The sequence below is a fragment of the Camelus bactrianus genome, chromosome 10, assembly GCF_048773025.1.
Source record: "Camelus bactrianus isolate YW-2024 breed Bactrian camel chromosome 10, ASM4877302v1, whole genome shotgun sequence".
In the NCBI taxonomy this organism is placed as follows: Eukaryota; Metazoa; Chordata; class Mammalia; order Artiodactyla; family Camelidae; genus Camelus; species Camelus bactrianus.
Window position 1 is genome coordinate 9580935 of NC_133548.1, and position 17837 is coordinate 9598771.

The following is a 17837-nucleotide window of genomic DNA, read 5'->3' on the forward strand; positions in this document are numbered from 1 at the left end:
GAATGCTTACAAAATAGGCAAAAATTCCCTACCCTGGTAGAGCCAAAATCCTAGTGTACTTATCGCAGTTCCTCCATAGTTTCTGTTCTGTTGCCTTGCACAGAGGAAGCTGCTAGTCCTCGTTATCACTGGACCCATCTGGTTTCATGTTTTCCTTGTACTATCTTGTCCTTAATACTCTTGAAAAGCAAGAAAAACTTTAATTTGGAAAAGCATTCTGCAAGTACCCATTCCTGCCACTGTCCTTGAGCCCCAAGCATTGCTCAGATGTGAGGAATGGAGGAGCTAGTTCTTGATGGCAGCATAATTAAAAATATGTTTGTGTGTATATACACACCCAACATACATGTTTTAGATATATAATACTTGAATGTATACACATCTCTGGTTATAGATTTAAAATACTTCAGACATATAAATATGCAGCGTTAATTAATGAAAGGCCTCTATACAAGAACCATCAATAAGACCACCTTGTACAATTTGATGTCTAGCTTCCAGATTTTTCTTGTGCATATAACAACATATATACAGTTCTGATTGTTTTTACAGAAATGGAATACTGTCTTGCAGCTTTTAAAAAAAGTATTCTGAATATGTTATATCAACTAATACCTAACATTTATTGAGGCCTTACTGTGTGCCTGGCACTGTGCTAAGCGCTTTCACCTGGATTGCTTTGTTTACATACAGATTTACCTCATGCTTTTTTAACAACTATGTAGTATTCTGTAGAACCAGTGTTCTATAATTTATGTACTCAAACCCTATCGAAGGAGCTTTTAAGTTGTTTGTGATTCCTTAATACAACAAATGACACTGAGACAAACGTTGTTTATACATACTTGAGAACAGAAATAGAAAAGTTTTAGAATTGCTGGGTCAAAAAGTATGCACATTGTTTATTTTAATGGATGCTGTCAGATAGCCCTCAGGCAGTGCTGTGCTGGTTATACATCCACTAGCAGTACCTGAGAGCATCAATCTGATTCCAGACTGTTGGAATATAGGTGCCATATGTTTTATACCTGCCACTTCTGCCTCATCCATTTTACCGTGGTTTTGTGGGACAGCTAGTTACCCTTGGTTTTTGTCCTAAGTTCTCCTTTTTGTCAGTTAGTTTACTGCCTCTGCTCATCCTTGGCCTTTCCCATCCATCCCCTGTCAGGGGATTACAGTGACGCCATTGAGACGCTGCTCACAGCCATTGCTGTTATCAAACAGTCCCGGGTCGCCAATGATGAGCGTTGCCGTGTCCTCATCTCCTCTCTTAAGGACTGTCTTCATGGCATTGAAGCCAAGTCTTACAGTGTGGGTGCCAGCGGGAGCTCGTCCAGGTGAGTTGATTACTTCGGTGGCCAGCCAGCCCTGAGCAGCACTCTTCCAGGGATTGGCAGGGGGAGGAAAGGAGCCCAGGGTATCTGGCAAGGACCTGGCTGAAAGAGCAGACCTAGCCCTCATGTCTTTAAGGGGAAGAAATTAATCAAACATTTACATTAATAAATGTTGTAATGTCTGGAATCTTTTGGGTGAGGCAGTGGTTCCTATTTAGAAAAAAAGACAGACTGGTGTAGTTTGTGGGCTTTGGAGCCGTACATGCTCAGATTTGAATCTCAGTTCTGCTCCTAACCACCTGTATGACTTTGAGTTTGAAAGTTACTCAGCTTTCCAAGCCTCATTTTTAAAAAGGGGACAATGGTAGTTCTTACAGACCTGTTGTAAAGATTAGGTTAGATAATGCATGTAAAGCTCTTAGCACTGTGCCTGATACATTAGTAAGATCTCAACAAATTTAATTGTTACTGTTTTTCCAAAAAGACTAGTCCTCAGGGAGCTTTAACATCCTCAGACAGTGGGCCCATGATAGAATAGAAGAAAGCTTTAGACAAATACTAGAAAATACCAAAACCCAATACTCTTGGAAAGAAGAGGGAGGTCCTCTGAGTGAGGCTGAAGGATCTTTCTAATAGGAAAAGACATCGGTCCAGAGAGAGGTCACCTAGCCGGTCCCGGGAGAGCAGCAGGAGGCACCGAGACCTGCTTCATAACGAAGATCGGCATGATGATTATTTCCAAGAAAGGAACCGAGAGCACGAGAGACACCGGGATAGAGAACGGGACCGGCACCACTGAGAAAGGTGGGACAGAGCCCGACTGCTGGCTGGTGGATAATCTCTAAGGAAAGAAACAGTAAAGATTTCTCTCTCTCCTTATAGAGCAAGTAAAGGGGACGGGAGGACTTGGTTATGAAAAATTCAGGAGGGCAGATTTTCTGCTTGTTTCTGAGGAGTCTCACCCTGAGATGGACCTGAGATTAAGCTATTTTTGCTTGTTTTTTGACTGCCTTAACCTTGTATCCTAGACGACATGGTGTAGTGGCAAAGAACACAGTGTCGGCAGGTAGATGCCAGAGTGTGAATCCCAGCTCCTCCAGCCACACTACTTTCTGTTCCTCAGTTTCCTCATTTGTAAATGAAGACAATAAAGCAACTGTCTTACTGGATTGCTGAGTATTTAGTGAGCTAGTCCATATAGAGCATTTAGCACTCATAGTACCTGTCACATAGTAAGTTCTCAATAAATGATAGCTATTGTTATTATCATTGTTATATTTTAACCCCTCCAAACTTTCAAATGAAAAAACGGGAAAATTGATCAAGACAGAAAAGTAAGATCATCGCCTACGTGCAAGGTTTCAAGGTGCAGCACTAATGATTTTAAGAATTAATATCTATTAGAGTTTGAAAGTCAAGATACTTCAGTCAGAGAGGAGAAAGCTGATCTGAAAAAAAATTACCTTTAGAGCTTGAGCATCGATGTGGAGGATAATTCAGTGGCAGGATATATTTGTTTTGGAAGAACTTAGTGACAGCAATTTTTTTTTTAATGAAGCAAAACAAAAGCAGGAGAATTGAGGGTGGGGAACTATATTAACCGAAGTAATTTAAAAGTTGAGTTAGGCTTGACTGGATCTAGGGGCTCCAGCTCTGTTACTTTCATTCTCAGACAGGCTCCAGGTTATATCCCACCAGCTTGGCAATCCCAACTGAAGACAAGCTTCCAGCAGAGATTGTTTCTAGTATATAAGCAAGCAGGAGCAGTTGTTGACTGTTTCTGTGGAGATCTTTAAAACTAATCTAGACACTGGCTAAGATGATCTGTTTGTGGTTCCTGAAGGTTATTGCATGATCCCAGCTGACTGTGGGGTCTCTTCTCAATTTTGTAGTTTCATATCAAGTGCATTAGGAAAATGTTCTTGGTTTTTGGCTGAGCTGGTGGTCTGAAGTAATGGTAATTGAGGAGGGTGAAGAGAAGGAATAGTTGTGTTTGGTATCTGTGAGGTGGATAGATGGATGACTGGATGAAAAAGAGATAAGAAACCCTCCCCACTTCCTATGGGTGCCTGTAGTTCACAGGCAATAGCTGGACTGTAAACAGTTGAAAAACTGTGGTATTTTGCCTAGTGACAACCTACTAACAAACAAGAGAAGGAGTCTTGTTATGTTCAGCTACTGACTGCTACTTTGTTGTTTGGCATTATCTTTTGTTAACTTAAGTGGAATTGTTGCGGGGAATTCTTTTTGTTCTATGGAAAGCAGGTAAGTGGGAAAATGAAAAGTTAACAGGTTTTTACCTGCCTCCCTTCTCTGTTCTTAAACCACTCATTTATTCCACAAAGTCTTGGAGTGCTTGACATCACAGAAATCTAAGATACCCCTCAGAAAATCAGCAGTTAGGCTGTGGAATTTCTAGATTTTGCAATAGGCTGAGTTTGGGGAGGTGCCCATATATCCTCCAGAAGAGCAGACTCCGAGAGAGGTGGAGCCCACAGACAGCTTTGGTCTGATTCAGTCTTAGGGAGGGGGTAGAAAAGGTCTTTTGATCGGTCTCACCCCTTCTGTCCCAGGAGCAGTGTTTCCGTCCTCTTGTTTGAACTAGCACAGTTGCTGGTGTTGCTTGTGGGTTTGGCATCAGTCACTCCCTCCCTCATCCTGCAGCCTATCATGTGTGTCCTTTGGCGCTGAGATAAGAGTGACCAGGGAGGTACTGCTTAGTTTGTGCAAAGCATGAATTACAGTCTCTGGAGCCACACTCAGCTTAGTAGTCAGAACATGTAACTGCAAAATAAAGAAAAAAAAAACAAAACCCCCCCAAAAAACACAAAAAAAGTTTTTAAAAGAATAAAAAATTGGAAAAAACAAAAGAAAACAAAAACAAAAAAAATTTTTTTAATTAAGAAAAAAAAAACCAAAGAAAAAACCCAAACAAAACATAACATGTAGCTGCATGTCACTATTCCTGGTGACTTTGCTCCTAACAGCCTTTTGACAGAGAAATTGTGGGATCCACTGACCATTAGTACTTTGAGGATTGAGGATCTGAACCTGAGGCTTTAGCTGTTATCTTGCTTCATTTTTTCCATCTGTAAAATGGAATTGTGTTTTCCATTATGAGTGTGATTCAAGTTGGATAACTGAAAAGTCCTATAACCCAGTAGTTTCCAGAAAACAGTCGTTTGGCTGGTGCTGGCCTATGACAAGTTAGTAAGATTAACTTTTGAGGCAGGTTTTCTAATTCCCCATTTTTCCTGGTCACCCCTTAGATATGTTGGTTATGCTATGTGGATAATTAGTCCAAAAGAACTGAGCCTGACACCCAAAAAATAGCAATTTCTCACATTCTCTTCTGGGGACTCTTAATTCCATCTGTAGTTAGCAAGTTGTGACTTAGGAGTATTTCATGTTGGGGAGGTGATGCCTGGGCCTCATTTACCTTGAGAACTTTGCAGGCTTTGTGTATACCTTTTTGCTAGAAAAATAATAGTACTTATATTGTATAGACAGGTTTTCCCTGAGAGCAAAGATGTGTTCCATCTAGAGGCAGCAGCCTTTATCCAATCCTTGCTCAGGATGGGCTCCACCTCTGGGGCCTACAGTGTGATTGACCCATTTTGGTTCCTGTCTACATTCAGACATTACTACTAAAATGGAGCCATTAACCTCCGACAATTGGGTGCTGTTCAGCTTGAACAACATAGAGGAGGGGAGCTGACCTCTGTGTAGTTGAAGATCGAGTATAACTTTACAGTCAGCCCTCTGTTTCTACGGATCCACATCCACAGATTCAACCAACCTCCTGTTTATTGGGGGAAAAAAATCTGCATGTAAGTGGACTAGTGCAGTTCAAACCCATATTGTTGAAGGCTCAATTGTAGTTTACTTCTGATGCACTAATTATCCTCGTGAGTCTTGTTTTGTAGGAACAGTTCCCAAATTACATCTCTTGTGGTATATGTGTGTATGCTTTGGAATTCGAGGATATTCTTGGGTAGTCAGTGGCTTTGACTTACTGTAGTTGTAGGCTATTGTCTCATTATTTTAGGACATTATTCTGCTTGAAATATAGTCATTGTCACCTCATTCTTATCCTTCTGGTCCAATGAAAACTGAGCATTCTGTTCAATTTTGATCTAATGCAAAGCTTCAGAAACCCAAATGGTGTGATTTTAAGTTTGCTTTATAGAAAATGAGACGGATACCTGCCTGCATAGGTGTTTAGAGAAGTCAGAGGCCATGACAGATTCTGAGGATCCCAAGCTGAAATAGTGCTATTGCGGAATGTAGAAGGATCAGGTGTCTCTTGGATAGCTCCTCTAGGTTACAGAAATACATACATTGAGGGTGAGCACTTATGTGTAGGCTATGTTGTCAGTTTGGGCATTAGTAGAAATCGTAAGCCTGAGTTTAATCCTTTTTCCTTTTCACTATCAGTTCTGTTCTATGTGGTAAGACTGACCAGACCACTCTCTGCAGATTGATACTACAACACTGGAACAAGGGCTGAGTGTGCTAGACACCTTAAGTTTGGTCGAGATGTGACAAGTGGCTTAATAGTGCTTTACTGTTCAGCAGAAGTTCTTGACTGCACTTTTAGGTTTCTTGGATGGTGACTACTGATTATTTTCTTTTATTTCTGTGCTCTGCTTTCTGTTCTGGCCTGGCCAGATCACTGCTGATTAGTGTTAGTATGCTTCTTGGTCCCTGACCCACAGCTGTCATCTGGAGAAAAACTTAAAATCTCTTGAGTTTTTGTACAACTTGGAACATCTCTAGCTCTGTGTGTGTGTGCGTGCATGCTTCTTTAAAAGAAAGTAAGTTTAGGAGTTTTCCTGTGTTAAGTACATGCTCCTTGCTAGAACCTCTTGGGTGTTTGGGGGTTAATGGATTTGGTTATGTACACATTTGTTTTCTTACCATTGTACCTCCCATTTCCAGATTTTTCCCCTTCCCCTAAGGTAAGCTACGACTTGCTCAGAATAGATACTCTGAAACAGTATTTAAATTCACCATGCTCCTTTATAGCAACTTCTCTTGAAATGTAGTAGTTTCCATACTTTTCCAGCCAAAGTCTCTTCAGACTGCTTTGAGACTTCATTGTCTCTTTTTTCCCCTAACGTTAAAGTAAGATGTCACTCCTTTTTCCTCTGTTCACTGTAGCTTCTCCTCCGACCATTTCCTCACTACTCGCAGTGCCAGACACTCCCAGACAGTTCTGCTGTCTTTTACTTTCCCAGGCTTGCATTCTCTCTTTCTCCATCCCCTCTTTCTTATGTTGTAGCTTTAGAAAATGCCAGTATAATTTATATAAGCCCTTGTTAATCAGAAAGTAACCTCTAACTTGTGTTTTCTTTCTTCTCTTCTGATGTTCTCATTTGCAGGAGTCTGGTTGGAAGCAGATGTTTTTTTAATGGACTTGCATCTCCTCACCTTGATCAGGACTAAAGGACGGAGGCCGCTCCACCCCTTCCCCTTCCTCCAAGCCCCTAACCCCTTGCAGACACCCAGGGAATACCCTCTGCCCTACAGGATTGAAGATTGCCTGGCAGCCCTCCCAGTCCCACTCCTTTTTGCCAGGGGAAAGAACCTAAAGACTTCATGTGGTTGGGAGGGTGGCAGACAGGAGGAAACCATGTCCAGGTCCCTGGTCTCCATAGAGAATGGTGCTTTGTCCAAGGAAACGTATGAGTTTCTGATTCTCCAGCAGTTCAGTGGTGAGGTTGATGGGAAGACATCCTTCCCATAGAAAATGGATCCTTCCTGTGGGATCTAGGAGAGTGACTGGGTGTGCCAAAATATGCCCAGGGTCCTGCCCTCAGCACTAGGTATGATGGGGCCAAGAGGGTCCAGACCCCTTGCTAACATACCACTTCTTTGTTTAACTCCTTTATCTTCTTCCCAGCCCTTTGAGGAGGGACCATGAGGACAGAAATTACCTTATGAAAAGCTTCTGTTCTTGCTTTTCCCTCTTACATATTGATGGTTTGTTTCCCTGACCTCCCAGAGGGCTAAACCCTTTTAACTCCTTGCTGCCCAGCCTCTTCAGTGGACTTCCCGAGCAGGGAAGCCTCATGAGGTTGCTTTCTGGTGGGGAGTCTGGCAGAACCAATTACTATCCTCTACTGCTTGTTGCTCAGTTGCCTCATACAATAACCAGCTCCACTAGGTGTTCCCTTTCCCTGGGGCTTTTCCATTTCACAGGTGGAGCCCTTCCCCCAAGAAGGCTGCTTCCTTGTTTTAGAGGAAGGTACTGCCATTGGGAGTTGGGGACATCAGACCTCAGCAGTGAAGAACCCTTGTGAAGTTCTAGGAGTGGGGAAGGAGGCAAGTTGGGCAGGATATGGCCTACTTCCATAGGCTTTTCTTTTTTCAGGTTTGATGTGAGCATGGCTTGCATCCTCCAGGTACATACTTTTACTTATTGTGGGATAACCTGGCACTAGTAGGTAAAGTCACAAATTTGGTATTTTTCCACCTTTTGACTATTGATTTAATAGCTCCCCTCGCTCTGCCTGGAGGTACTTGCTGCCTCCGATAAGGAGCAAGGAAGAAGTGGAGCCTAATTTGAATGAGCTCAGCTCAGAGTTCTAAGGACCACCACTTGGGGGCCATTTTCTACACAGGCAAATGGAATTGCTTTTCCTATAACATCCAGACTGTGATGTGGTTGCTGCTGAAGGAAGAAGCAGCAACAGGGTCCTGCAGTACCCATGGGGTGATGGATGCTACTTCTGCATGCATCTATAGGGCACATGACATCTAACATGAGAAGAGACGTGGCATGTGAGACATAGGGTCACTGGAGACCCTTCTGGCTCAGAGGGGAGAGACTGAGTTGGACCGAACCCTTCCTCTGTTCCCTGCACGTTTCTGACATAGCCCTCAGTCACTGAGGGAGTCCCCCCCAGGGTTGGAGAGGCACATTCCCTTGGGACAGAGGCTACAGGTTTGTAGCTTTTTTCCCCCTGTCCCCCAACCCCATCCCCACCTCCACTTCAGAATATGGCACCCTGCCTAGCCGGCCAAGTGTTAAGTGATGTGCTTATCCTCAAGAGCAGCTCCGGGTGTCTTTTTAATGTAGAGAAAACCAAGTAAGGTGACAGTTTAAGGAGAAAAATATATATAGAATACCAGAAAAGCCGTTTACCCGGAGAATTTTTTTCTCCCCATTTTTGTTTTGTTTTTACTCAATGACACAATTTTTAGTTTTATTTCCTGATAGCAAAAGGAAAAAAAACCCAACCCTCAAAAAGGCCAAGGCCCCGTCCCCCTGTTGTCGGTGATTTGTTTGTCTTTCTGATAGGTTGAAAATTGTGTAATAAACTTGATGACGCTGTCAATCTTTTATACTGCATTGTATTTTTTTTCCTTTTGTAACAAAATATTTTTAAATAATAAATGGGGTGTGAGCTGTTTCATGGATTCTGCATTGAATAGATTTGTTGAGGTGTCTGGGACATGGGCAGGGGCTGATGTAGAGGCTTTGGGAGGGGAGTGAAACCCAAGTTCTCAGCTGGAATTGCACATTGGGCATGTAGTTGCGTGTGGTACACCTCCTAGGGGACCTCTTGTGCAAACCTTTGGAGGTGCCCCTTGAGGCTTAGCCTTTTTCCTTAGCCATCTAAACAGCCTAGTTAAAGAAGAATTCCAAGTCATCCTTTATCCTTAAAGATTCCTAAGACTTATTCTCAGAATAAATGTCCTACCTTGTACAGTTTAGCTCCAATGTGTCACCTAGTTCAGAAAGGGAAGAACCTGCCCTTTGGCGTTAAGATGTGCTTACTAGTGCCTGCTTCCGCCATGTGTCTAACTGAATAAGCAGCATAACCGCAGTCTCTTTTTCATCTGTAAGATGGAAGTGCTGTTCTGCCCACCACACAGAGATGTTTTAAGAACCAGATAACAAATGTGAGCATGTTATGTAAACTGAATTGCTATCTAAGTATGAGGAAATACAGATTAGAAAGCTTATGTTGTGGAGTAATCCTTGGGATTCCAGAAAGCTGGCTTTTAAAAAAGCAAGGTGAACAAGAGGCAAGTAACAATAAAAAGTCAGAGACCAGGTGATATGTAGTATGTTACTGGGACCAGTAAAGGCTAGATCAATCAGTGTAAAAACAAGTAACCCTGGGGGTCTATGACGTGAAATGAAGGAAAGTTGGAGTGCCTCTCAGAACGTAAACCAGTGTTCTCAAGCTGAGTTCCGTGGTCTGCATCACACTCATGTTCCGTGCTTGCTGAAATGCCTTCCTGTGCTGCATCAGTCTCTGAAGTCTAGAAACCTACTTTTTATGCCCCAGATGACTTATGTAACTGAAGTGTGAGGACTGCTAGTTTAGAGAAGCAGATACAATCTTCAGTTTCTTCTAGGGGCTACCACGGTGGTATAGAAAGGGAATGAATGACCTTTGGGTCACCTCTAGGTTCAAATCCCAGTTTACTATTTAAGCTGAATGCCCAGTACCCAAATCGACTGATATCCAAGTCTTTCCGCCTCACAGGGTTGTTGTATGGACTAAATATACTCTGCCAGGCACTGACTGAATATTAGTCTCCTACAAGTTGCTGTCACAGCATAGAACCAGAAATCTGAATCTGTGTGTCCTAAGTGCTTCCTGAACTGAGCCAAGACTTCAGCCCTAGAGACGGCTGCTGCAGTCACTTGACAGTTCTAGGCATGAATATGGATACCTGAGCAGGGCTCTGCCACTCCTGTGACCAGGGCTGCTCTGCTCTCCACTGTCCCAGAATATTGGTCCTTCAGGTCTGTATGGGGCATAGTGGCTTCCCTTGACGCTACAGTGACTACAGCCTCTGACACATTAACACTGAAAGACTAGCTGCGCCGATTCCCGTCCTCCACTGCCTCAGTTTCCGTTGTATGACGTTCTACTCTGGTGTGACTAACTGCATCCACACAGGTGTCTCCAACAAGCATCAGGAAGAATGAACACTTAAAAAGCCGTGCACGGGAAACAATGCACTAAGCTTTCAGATAACCATAAAATAAATCAGAGGACTTTCTCATCCTAATCCTATCCCCATTTTCAACCGTTCATTCTCATGTGGTATCTGTTGAGGAATGGAACTTCCTTGATCCAGACTGAGACACAGAAGACCAGGTTTCTAACCAGTTAGTAACCAGTTGTGTGATGCTTGGCTTTATTTCCTCATCTCTAAATCTGCAAAGTAGGGGTTAGATTTAAGTTGATCTCTAAAGTCCCTTTGAATATAAGCCACCTCTAAACTTCCAACTGAGCCTTCCATTCTGTGTTGCTGGAGGGTGACCTTAACCTATGAAATAAATGGAATAGGGAGGCCATGGAGAAAGAGTTCCTCTGCAGTTTGATGCCAGCAATTTCTTCAAAGCAGGGCTAGACAAAAAAGCACTGTGAGAAGCAGCAGAAAATCAAGGTAGTAGTGGGATACGTGACTGAAGGGTCAGGGAAGTTCCTATCGGATTTTTTGTTACTGCTTCATGCTTGGTTAGATCTGTCTGCTATAGTTTCTGGATGGACCCAAAAAGCAGCTGGGAGACAAGGACACAGAAAGGATAGGAAACAAGAAAAAGCATCAGTGCTTTGGATGGTGGAGACCTTCATAGGGATGAGAATGCGCCTGATCACAGGAAATAAGCAGTTAAAAATCAACATGAAATGCTTAAAGGCCAATTACTTTTTACTTTGAGTAAGAGCAGATATTCTTGGATTTATCTGACAGTAGAGGGGCCATATGGATCAAAGTTTCCTAAAGTGGATTCTGTCATGGCTCCTGGTGGCTTCTTGGGGCTAAAAAAAATGGCCTCTACTATGCAAGATGAGAAAGTTTCAGATAGTTACTTGGAAAAGGGAACGACACACTCACCTAGGGCACCATTTCTCCAGCTTAAATAATAAAAGTATGTGTTCCTTTTACGTGAACTTGAAATTTTAAAACAAATGACCAAAAAATATTGGTAAGTTTAGAGTATGCTTCTTCCAATTACTCATGCCTCACTCTGGAAAGGTGACAATTATCTCTAAGAGTAATGAGAGACAAGATGCTGGCTTTGGGGCAGAGGTGACAAGTACAAGCAGTCAGGATGACAGACCTGAGGAAGATACAGAAGTTGGCAGTGACTTTAGGGATTGAGGCTGGAGCTGCAGGAAGAAACTCAGTGGGACACCTTCATCGCTGTCCACACTGGATCACTAAGCACAGCTGAGAACACACTGCTGGGATAGTCTCCACCCTCTCCTGGAGTGGACGAAATTCTAGGGGCAGGTGCCGTAAGGAAAAGGCTACAACCCCCACAAAGGAAAATATGTATTTATTATAAAATAATGTTTGTTTCATGACGAGAGTAGAAAAATAACACTACAAGCTACTAAAAAAGTTCTGGAGCTCAGTCTCTGAGAAGTGGGATAAGAGGCTTTTGCATCGCCCTGGGAGCGCACCGTCCTGAGGCGTGGTGTGCTTGTGTGGGACACACGTGGCACAGCACACACAGGGAGTGCGTGGCTCAGGTCCTGCCAGAAGCCCAAGGCGCCTACACAGTCCACATAAGATGCTCTGGCCACGATGATCAAAGAGAAGAACTTGAGGTCAGAAGGGAACTGGTTCTGAGAAGGGCCAAGATGGGCACAGCCTTGCCCCTCCCTATACTGAAGTGTAGAAGAGTCTCTTAGGCTGACGGTCCTGGTTTGGAAGATGGTGCCCAGTGGCCTTATGTTCATTTGTTGCCCAAATGTCTGTGCTGAGGAAAAGCTGCAACCTTTCCCAGGACACCACTGACCCACCATTTCTCACTGGTCTGGCTAAAGTACCAGATGTATGTGTGGCCTCAGCCAGTGAGGGCTGCTGGCTGAAATTTCTGTACTTCAAATCCTGTCCATACTGATGGCAGAAAGGAAAAAACAAAATGTTAAAAGACCAGTGGAAGAGAGCAGCTGGCCCGAACTGTTCTATATTCCAAGACTTGTGGCCCCAAAGCACAAGGAGAATACCTTCCCTAAGTAACTATCTACCCTAAATGGGAAAGGCAGTCCCAGAGACACCCTTTTCCCCTCCAGACCCCTCAGGCTTTAGAACAATGAATCCCTCCCTGGGATGGGAACCCAACCTTTAGGTGACAGGAAATGATCCCTAAACAGAAGTACCTGGAAAAAGCAGCCATGGTGAGCACCTCAAGCAGCAGCTCTGAGCCACAGAAGAAGAGCAAGATGCCGTTCATGATGGCTTCCAGGCGGAGCACGTAGGTCTGCAGCAGCAGGTAATAGGAGGCCATCATGGCAGATGGGAAGGCCAAGGCCACACTAATACCAAGTGGCATCTTTCGTTGGCAGAGGTTTCCCTTTGTACCTGTCAGACACAGGCCATGGAGTCACCTCCAAGTGGCCTGCTTTCTTTGGCCTCAGCGGAAAGAGGGGTGGGATGGGATGAACTGGCAAGTAGAGAAAAATGGTCCTGAATAGGGATGTGCAGATTTATAAACGGGGTCCCACAGCATTAAAAACTAGATGCTTTGGAACAGCTGTAGGTTTGGAGTTACTGAAAGGTCCTGCTTCCAGTCTGACTCCCAGTCAGGGAACAATGGGATCTTTATTTAAGGAAAATATTTTAAATTATAAAAATAATATATAATGATTAGAAACTTTTCAGCTAATACAGAAACTAAGACCTCGTGACTCACCTCCTAGAGATAGCCTATGATGTATACTGTTTCAGACTTTTTTTATGTGTATAGTCACATATTACTAATTATTATAAAAATAGAATCATACTCTGCATACTGTTTTGCAACTTACTTAACCATTTAACATAATTAGACATCTTTCTATGCGTAACTACTTTACTCTTTTTTAATGGCGATGAACAGTTTCATTGACTCAAGATCATAATTTATTTAACTAACCCTGTTTTGATAGATGTTTAGGTTGTTTCTAATGTTTTGATGTTACAATATACATGGCAATAAACATTCTCACACAGATATCTTTGTGTGTCTGTCCAAGTGTTTGTGTTTTTCAACCTGTTTTTAGAAGTGAAATTGTTAGGTCTAAGAATATGAATTTTATATGATAAAACTATTAGCAAAAAGGTTATATTAATTTATATTGCTAGAGAGTGTGGGAATATAAATACCCACAAGAGTGTGGGACCAGAGAGACCTGTTCCTCACAGCCATTCGAATACTGGGTATTTGGAAATATTTTTAATCTGATGGGTGAAAATGTTACCTTGTTTTTAATGTGCTTTTTATTAGTGAGTTCGGGCATTTTATCACGTTTATTGGTCCTTTGTAATTATCCTTATGTGAATTGCCCTTTAGTGTCCCTTGTTAATTTTTAAAAGCAGGTTGTCTTTTTCTTAGCGATTTATGTGAGCCTCCTTTTTCCTTTGTTACATGTGTTCAAATTGTTTGTTTTCCTCAGTGTGTGTTTTAACACTGTTTTCAGGGATGAGATATTCTAATTAATAAGGGATGGCTCTGTATTTCTGGGGACATAAAACCTCTCCCAGAGAAATCCTCATTCAGAGGAGTGGAGGGAATCTCAGTTCCCAGCAACCAGTGAGAGGAACCAGGCACTCCTGCAGCAGTTAGACAACTGGGAAGGAATTATCTAATATCTAAAGCCACTTGCCCAGCTCCGACCCCACAGAGCAACAGACAGGTAAATCTTGAAGCAAAATACGAAGCAGCTTGAAACTTCAGAGAGGAAGTAATGGGATATACCAGCAGATCCAGTCTCTTATTGTGAACCTAGGTTATGCACTTTTCCTTGTTAATCAAGTTACAGATAGCAGCTCATCTCAGAAGGAATGGAAATAGTCTCTGGACAACACTCACCAAAAAATAGTCGAATTACTTCAATCCCAAGATAAAGGAAGAGCATCACCACATCCAGTACTAGATTGGCTGTTGGATATGGTAGCAAGAGACCTGCCAATACAAAAGCCAGAAGTTGCACACAACGTATAACACCATGCACTCTCACACACTTGGAAATAAAGAGAACAGGAGTCGTATCAGCTTTCCATGAGCTACTTAGTGAGACACGGGCAGGATCTGTTAGCCTGCTGCAGGATTTGTTAACTCATGGTGCAGCTATGTCTGATTAGGGCAGGCTCATTACTACAGGGTTTTATTCCTAACTCCAAGAGTTTGGGGGGGGGGGGCTCCACTCTCCACAGTTACCAGATGTACATCGGTACACAGGCTGCTGAATAGCTCCTGAGGGTCACCAATGGGCTTAAAGTGGAGTTCAGCCAAGTGAGGTGATGGAGGAGACTCAGAATGGAGAAACTCCACATTTCCCAAACTCAGATTTTTGCTGAGGGGCTTCCTGCTGAATCTTTCTCAAGGAAGCCATCTGATGAAGAGACTTCTCCCCTGCAGTGAAGAGGAGCTGCAGAGGGGCAGAGAAGAACGAAACCTAAGCAGATTTTGGTGGGAGTTGGCTCTGGGCTGAAGTGGGGAAAGTATGTGGGGGCAAGGGTAGTCAAACGCCAGACCTTACCTTTATACAAAAATATGAAGAGTTCCAGCAGGAAGTATGTAGCATAATACCACCCGTTCAGAAAGAACAGGATTTCCAGTGGGGTGGAGGACAACCTTTTACCTGAAAATAAGAGCACAGAGAAGAGAGACGGGCTGGAGAGCAGCTCAACCTCAGTTATTTGAATGGTTCTAACTTGGAGGAAACACGAGGTCGCAACTAGAGGAAAGAGCCACTTGGGGCACTTCTGATTGCTGATAATGAGGAGCGTGTGCGTGTACAGGGTGTGGAGGCGTCCCTTCCATCCCCTTCTTTCCAGATTCACCCTCAAACTCGACTCTTTCAGCTTCAGGGGTGAAAGTCAAGGCCCTCTAAAATCTAACCTCGTCACTATGTGGGAAGAGAACCGGGGCGCAGAGACCAGCACTGGCCTGAGATCACGCGGCAAATTCTAGCTGAGCTGGCTTAGAACAGGCCAGCCAAGGATTTGGGGGTATTTCGGAGACCCGCACCTCGAGACCTTCGGGCACTCAGGGTGGGTGAGGCAGCTAAACCCGGCTCTGGACAAGTGACGAGTGATGTCCCCCTAACACCCGAGAATGGAGGGTTTAGGCCGAACACTGGGAGAAAAGGGAGGGCCTGACGGGATCGGGACCAGCGACTCACACACCTCGAGAATCTCACCTCGCGGCGCCATCTTCAGTCCCCATGGAAACTGCAAACGCGGCTGCCGCCGCCCCCGGCCCAGCGAGGTGCTGCCGGAAGCTGGGGACGGACTGGCCCCGGATTCTGGCCCCTCTGCCTGCCGGCCGCACTCTATGGTTACCTGGCGCCGGGACAGGCTCGGTGCAGTCCGCGCGTGCGCGGGGTGGCGGACGTGGGACGCAAACGGCCTTTACTGGAGTTTCGGCCGCGTACCTACTGGCGAACAGTGGCCGCTCACGGAGCGCAGGACCCCGGGGGCGGAGGCAGCTCCCGAGCTTCCCCATCCAAGTTTACAACGAGTTGGCAAAAATGGCCAGTTGTGGTGATGTGACCACAGGCCTTAGCCCCACGATTCTCTGTACAAACGACGGTCTGAAAATGAGAAACGGTGTGCGCGACAGTGCTCTGCAAATGCGGCGCGGGACAAGCAGTCTTTTGGGGAGGGCAAAGGGTTTTGTGCGTCCGATGTATGAACCAGATAATTAGAAGACACCAAAATTAGTCGAAATTAGAGGCTCCTTTCAAGGAGTAGAAATGAGATGGGAAGACTAACCGCGATCACCACGTGACCCCTGACGTGCAGTGGGAGTTGAGAAGAACAAAGTACTCGAGGTGGGAATTGGGAGACTGGGTTTGGAAGCCTGTCTGTGATTTGGAGCAGTAAAAGTGTGCAGTAGAAAGAAGGGTTTTGAGTGGACGTAGGCTGACCTGGCTGTTGGCCCGTTGGTCAGTCAGGTGGCACTCAAATCAGGTAATATGAGTACAGTGACACCTTTTTTGTGTGTGTACAATCATAGTTAATTTCGCAGTGTTAGGCAGTCATCACCACTGTTTCCAAAGCTTTTTCAGCATCCCAAACAGAAACTCTGTATCCGTTAAGCAGTAACTCTCCATTCTCCCACTTGCCCCATCCCTGCTAACCTTTGATCTACTTTTTATTTCTATGCATTTGTCTGTTCTTTATATTTTAAATAAGTGGAATCATAAAATAGGCGGCCTTTTGTGTCTGGCGCATTTCATTTAACATGTTTTCAAGGTTCACTCATGTTTCGTTTGTTTGTTTGTGGGCAGATAATCAGTTACTTATTTTGATGGAGGGACTGGGGATTGAATCCAGGACGTTGTGCATGCTAGGTGTGCACTCTACCACTGAGCTATCCCCTGCCTGCCCCCACCTTCACGGTTCATTCGTGTAGCATATATCAGAACTTAGTTCCTTTTTTATGGCTGGATAACATTCGTGTGTGTGTGTGTGTGCGCGCGCGCGCGTGTGTGCTGCATTGAACATCAGCATACAAGTGTCTGTGTAAGTCTCTGTTTTTCATTTCTTTTGGATATATACCTAGGATTGGAATTACTGAATCTTATGGTAATTCTATGTTTAACTTTTTGAGGAATCATCAAACTGTTTTCCACAGTGTCTGTAACTGTTTTACATTCCACCAGCAATGTACCAGGGTCCCAATTTCTCTGCATTCTCCCCAATACCTTTTATTTTCAGTTTTTAGAATTATTATCACTATCCTAGTAGGTGTGAAGTGATAGCTCATTGCGGCTTTGATTTGCATTCTTCTAATGACTAAATGATGTTGAGCATCTTTTATGCAGCTATTGACCATTTGTATATCTTCTTTGGAGAAATGTCTACTCAAGTCCTTTGCTGAGTTTGTGTTTATTTGTTTGGTTTTGCTTTTTTCTTCCAGTTTTATTGAGATGTAATTGACATACAGCACTGTATAAGTTTGATGTACAGCATAATGATTTGACTTTCATATGTCATGAAATGATTACCACAATAATCCTTCGTCTCATATAGATACAAAATTAAAGAAAGGAAAAAATGTTTTCCTTGTAATGAGAACTCTTAACAATTTACTTGCCAACTTTCATATGTAACATACAGCACTGTTAATTGTATCTATCATGTTGTATATTATATCCCTAGTGCTTGTGTATTTCATAACTGGAAGTTTGTACCTTTTGACTGCCTTTATCCAGTTCCCCCTTCCCCAGTTCCCCCTTCCCCTAACCTCTGGTAACCACAAATCTGATCTCTTTTTCTATGAGTTTGTTTGTTTGTGAAGTATAACTGACTGACAACACCATGTTAGTTCCTGTTACACGACAGTGATTCGGTATTTCTGTACATTTCCAAAGGATCACCACTGTAGGTCTAGTTATGATCTATCACCATACAAAGATATTACACAATACTTGACTCTATTTCCCACATTGTACATTTTATACCTGTGATGCATTTGTTTTGCAACTGCAAGTTTGTACCTCGAATCTCCCTCATTTCTTTCCTTTCCTTACC

At 43.6% G+C, this 17837-nt stretch overlaps 2 protein-coding genes across 5 annotated transcripts in view; one reads left to right on the forward strand and one right to left on the reverse strand.

Annotated features, from left to right (window-relative positions):
• CPSF7 (cleavage and polyadenylation specific factor 7) overlaps window positions 1–8684 on the forward strand; it is a 22060-nt gene extending 13376 nt beyond the window's left edge. For all 3 annotated transcript variants that reach the window (XM_074371940.1, XM_074371941.1, XM_074371942.1), the window contains exons 8-10: window positions 1169–1337; window positions 1971–2138; window positions 6719–8684. In XM_074371940.1, coding sequence (XP_074228041.1) covers window positions 1169–1337; window positions 1971–2133 — 332 coding nt within the window. In that variant the 3' untranslated portion in view covers window positions 2134–2138; window positions 6719–8684. The remainder of the gene's footprint in view (window positions 1–1168; window positions 1338–1970; window positions 2139–6718) is intronic.
• TMEM216 (transmembrane protein 216) overlaps window positions 1–15849 on the reverse strand; it is a 27411-nt gene extending 11562 nt beyond the window's left edge. The window contains exons 1-5 of one of the 2 annotated variants that reach the window (XM_010956395.3): window positions 15500–15653; window positions 14837–14938; window positions 14167–14259; window positions 12476–12677; window positions 11630–12212 (exon numbers count right to left, since the gene is read on the reverse strand). In XM_010956395.3, the coding sequence (XP_010954697.1) occupies window positions 12197–12212; window positions 12476–12677; window positions 14167–14259; window positions 14837–14938; window positions 15500–15512 (426 nt within the window). In that variant the 5' untranslated portion in view covers window positions 15513–15653 and the 3' untranslated portion in view covers window positions 11630–12196. Of the gene's footprint in view, window positions 1–11629; window positions 12213–12475; window positions 12678–14166; window positions 14260–14836; window positions 14939–15499 lie in introns of those variants that run through there. The other variant, XM_045517709.2, reaches the window with a different exon arrangement.
• Window positions 15850–17837: the final 1988 nt, after the last annotated feature.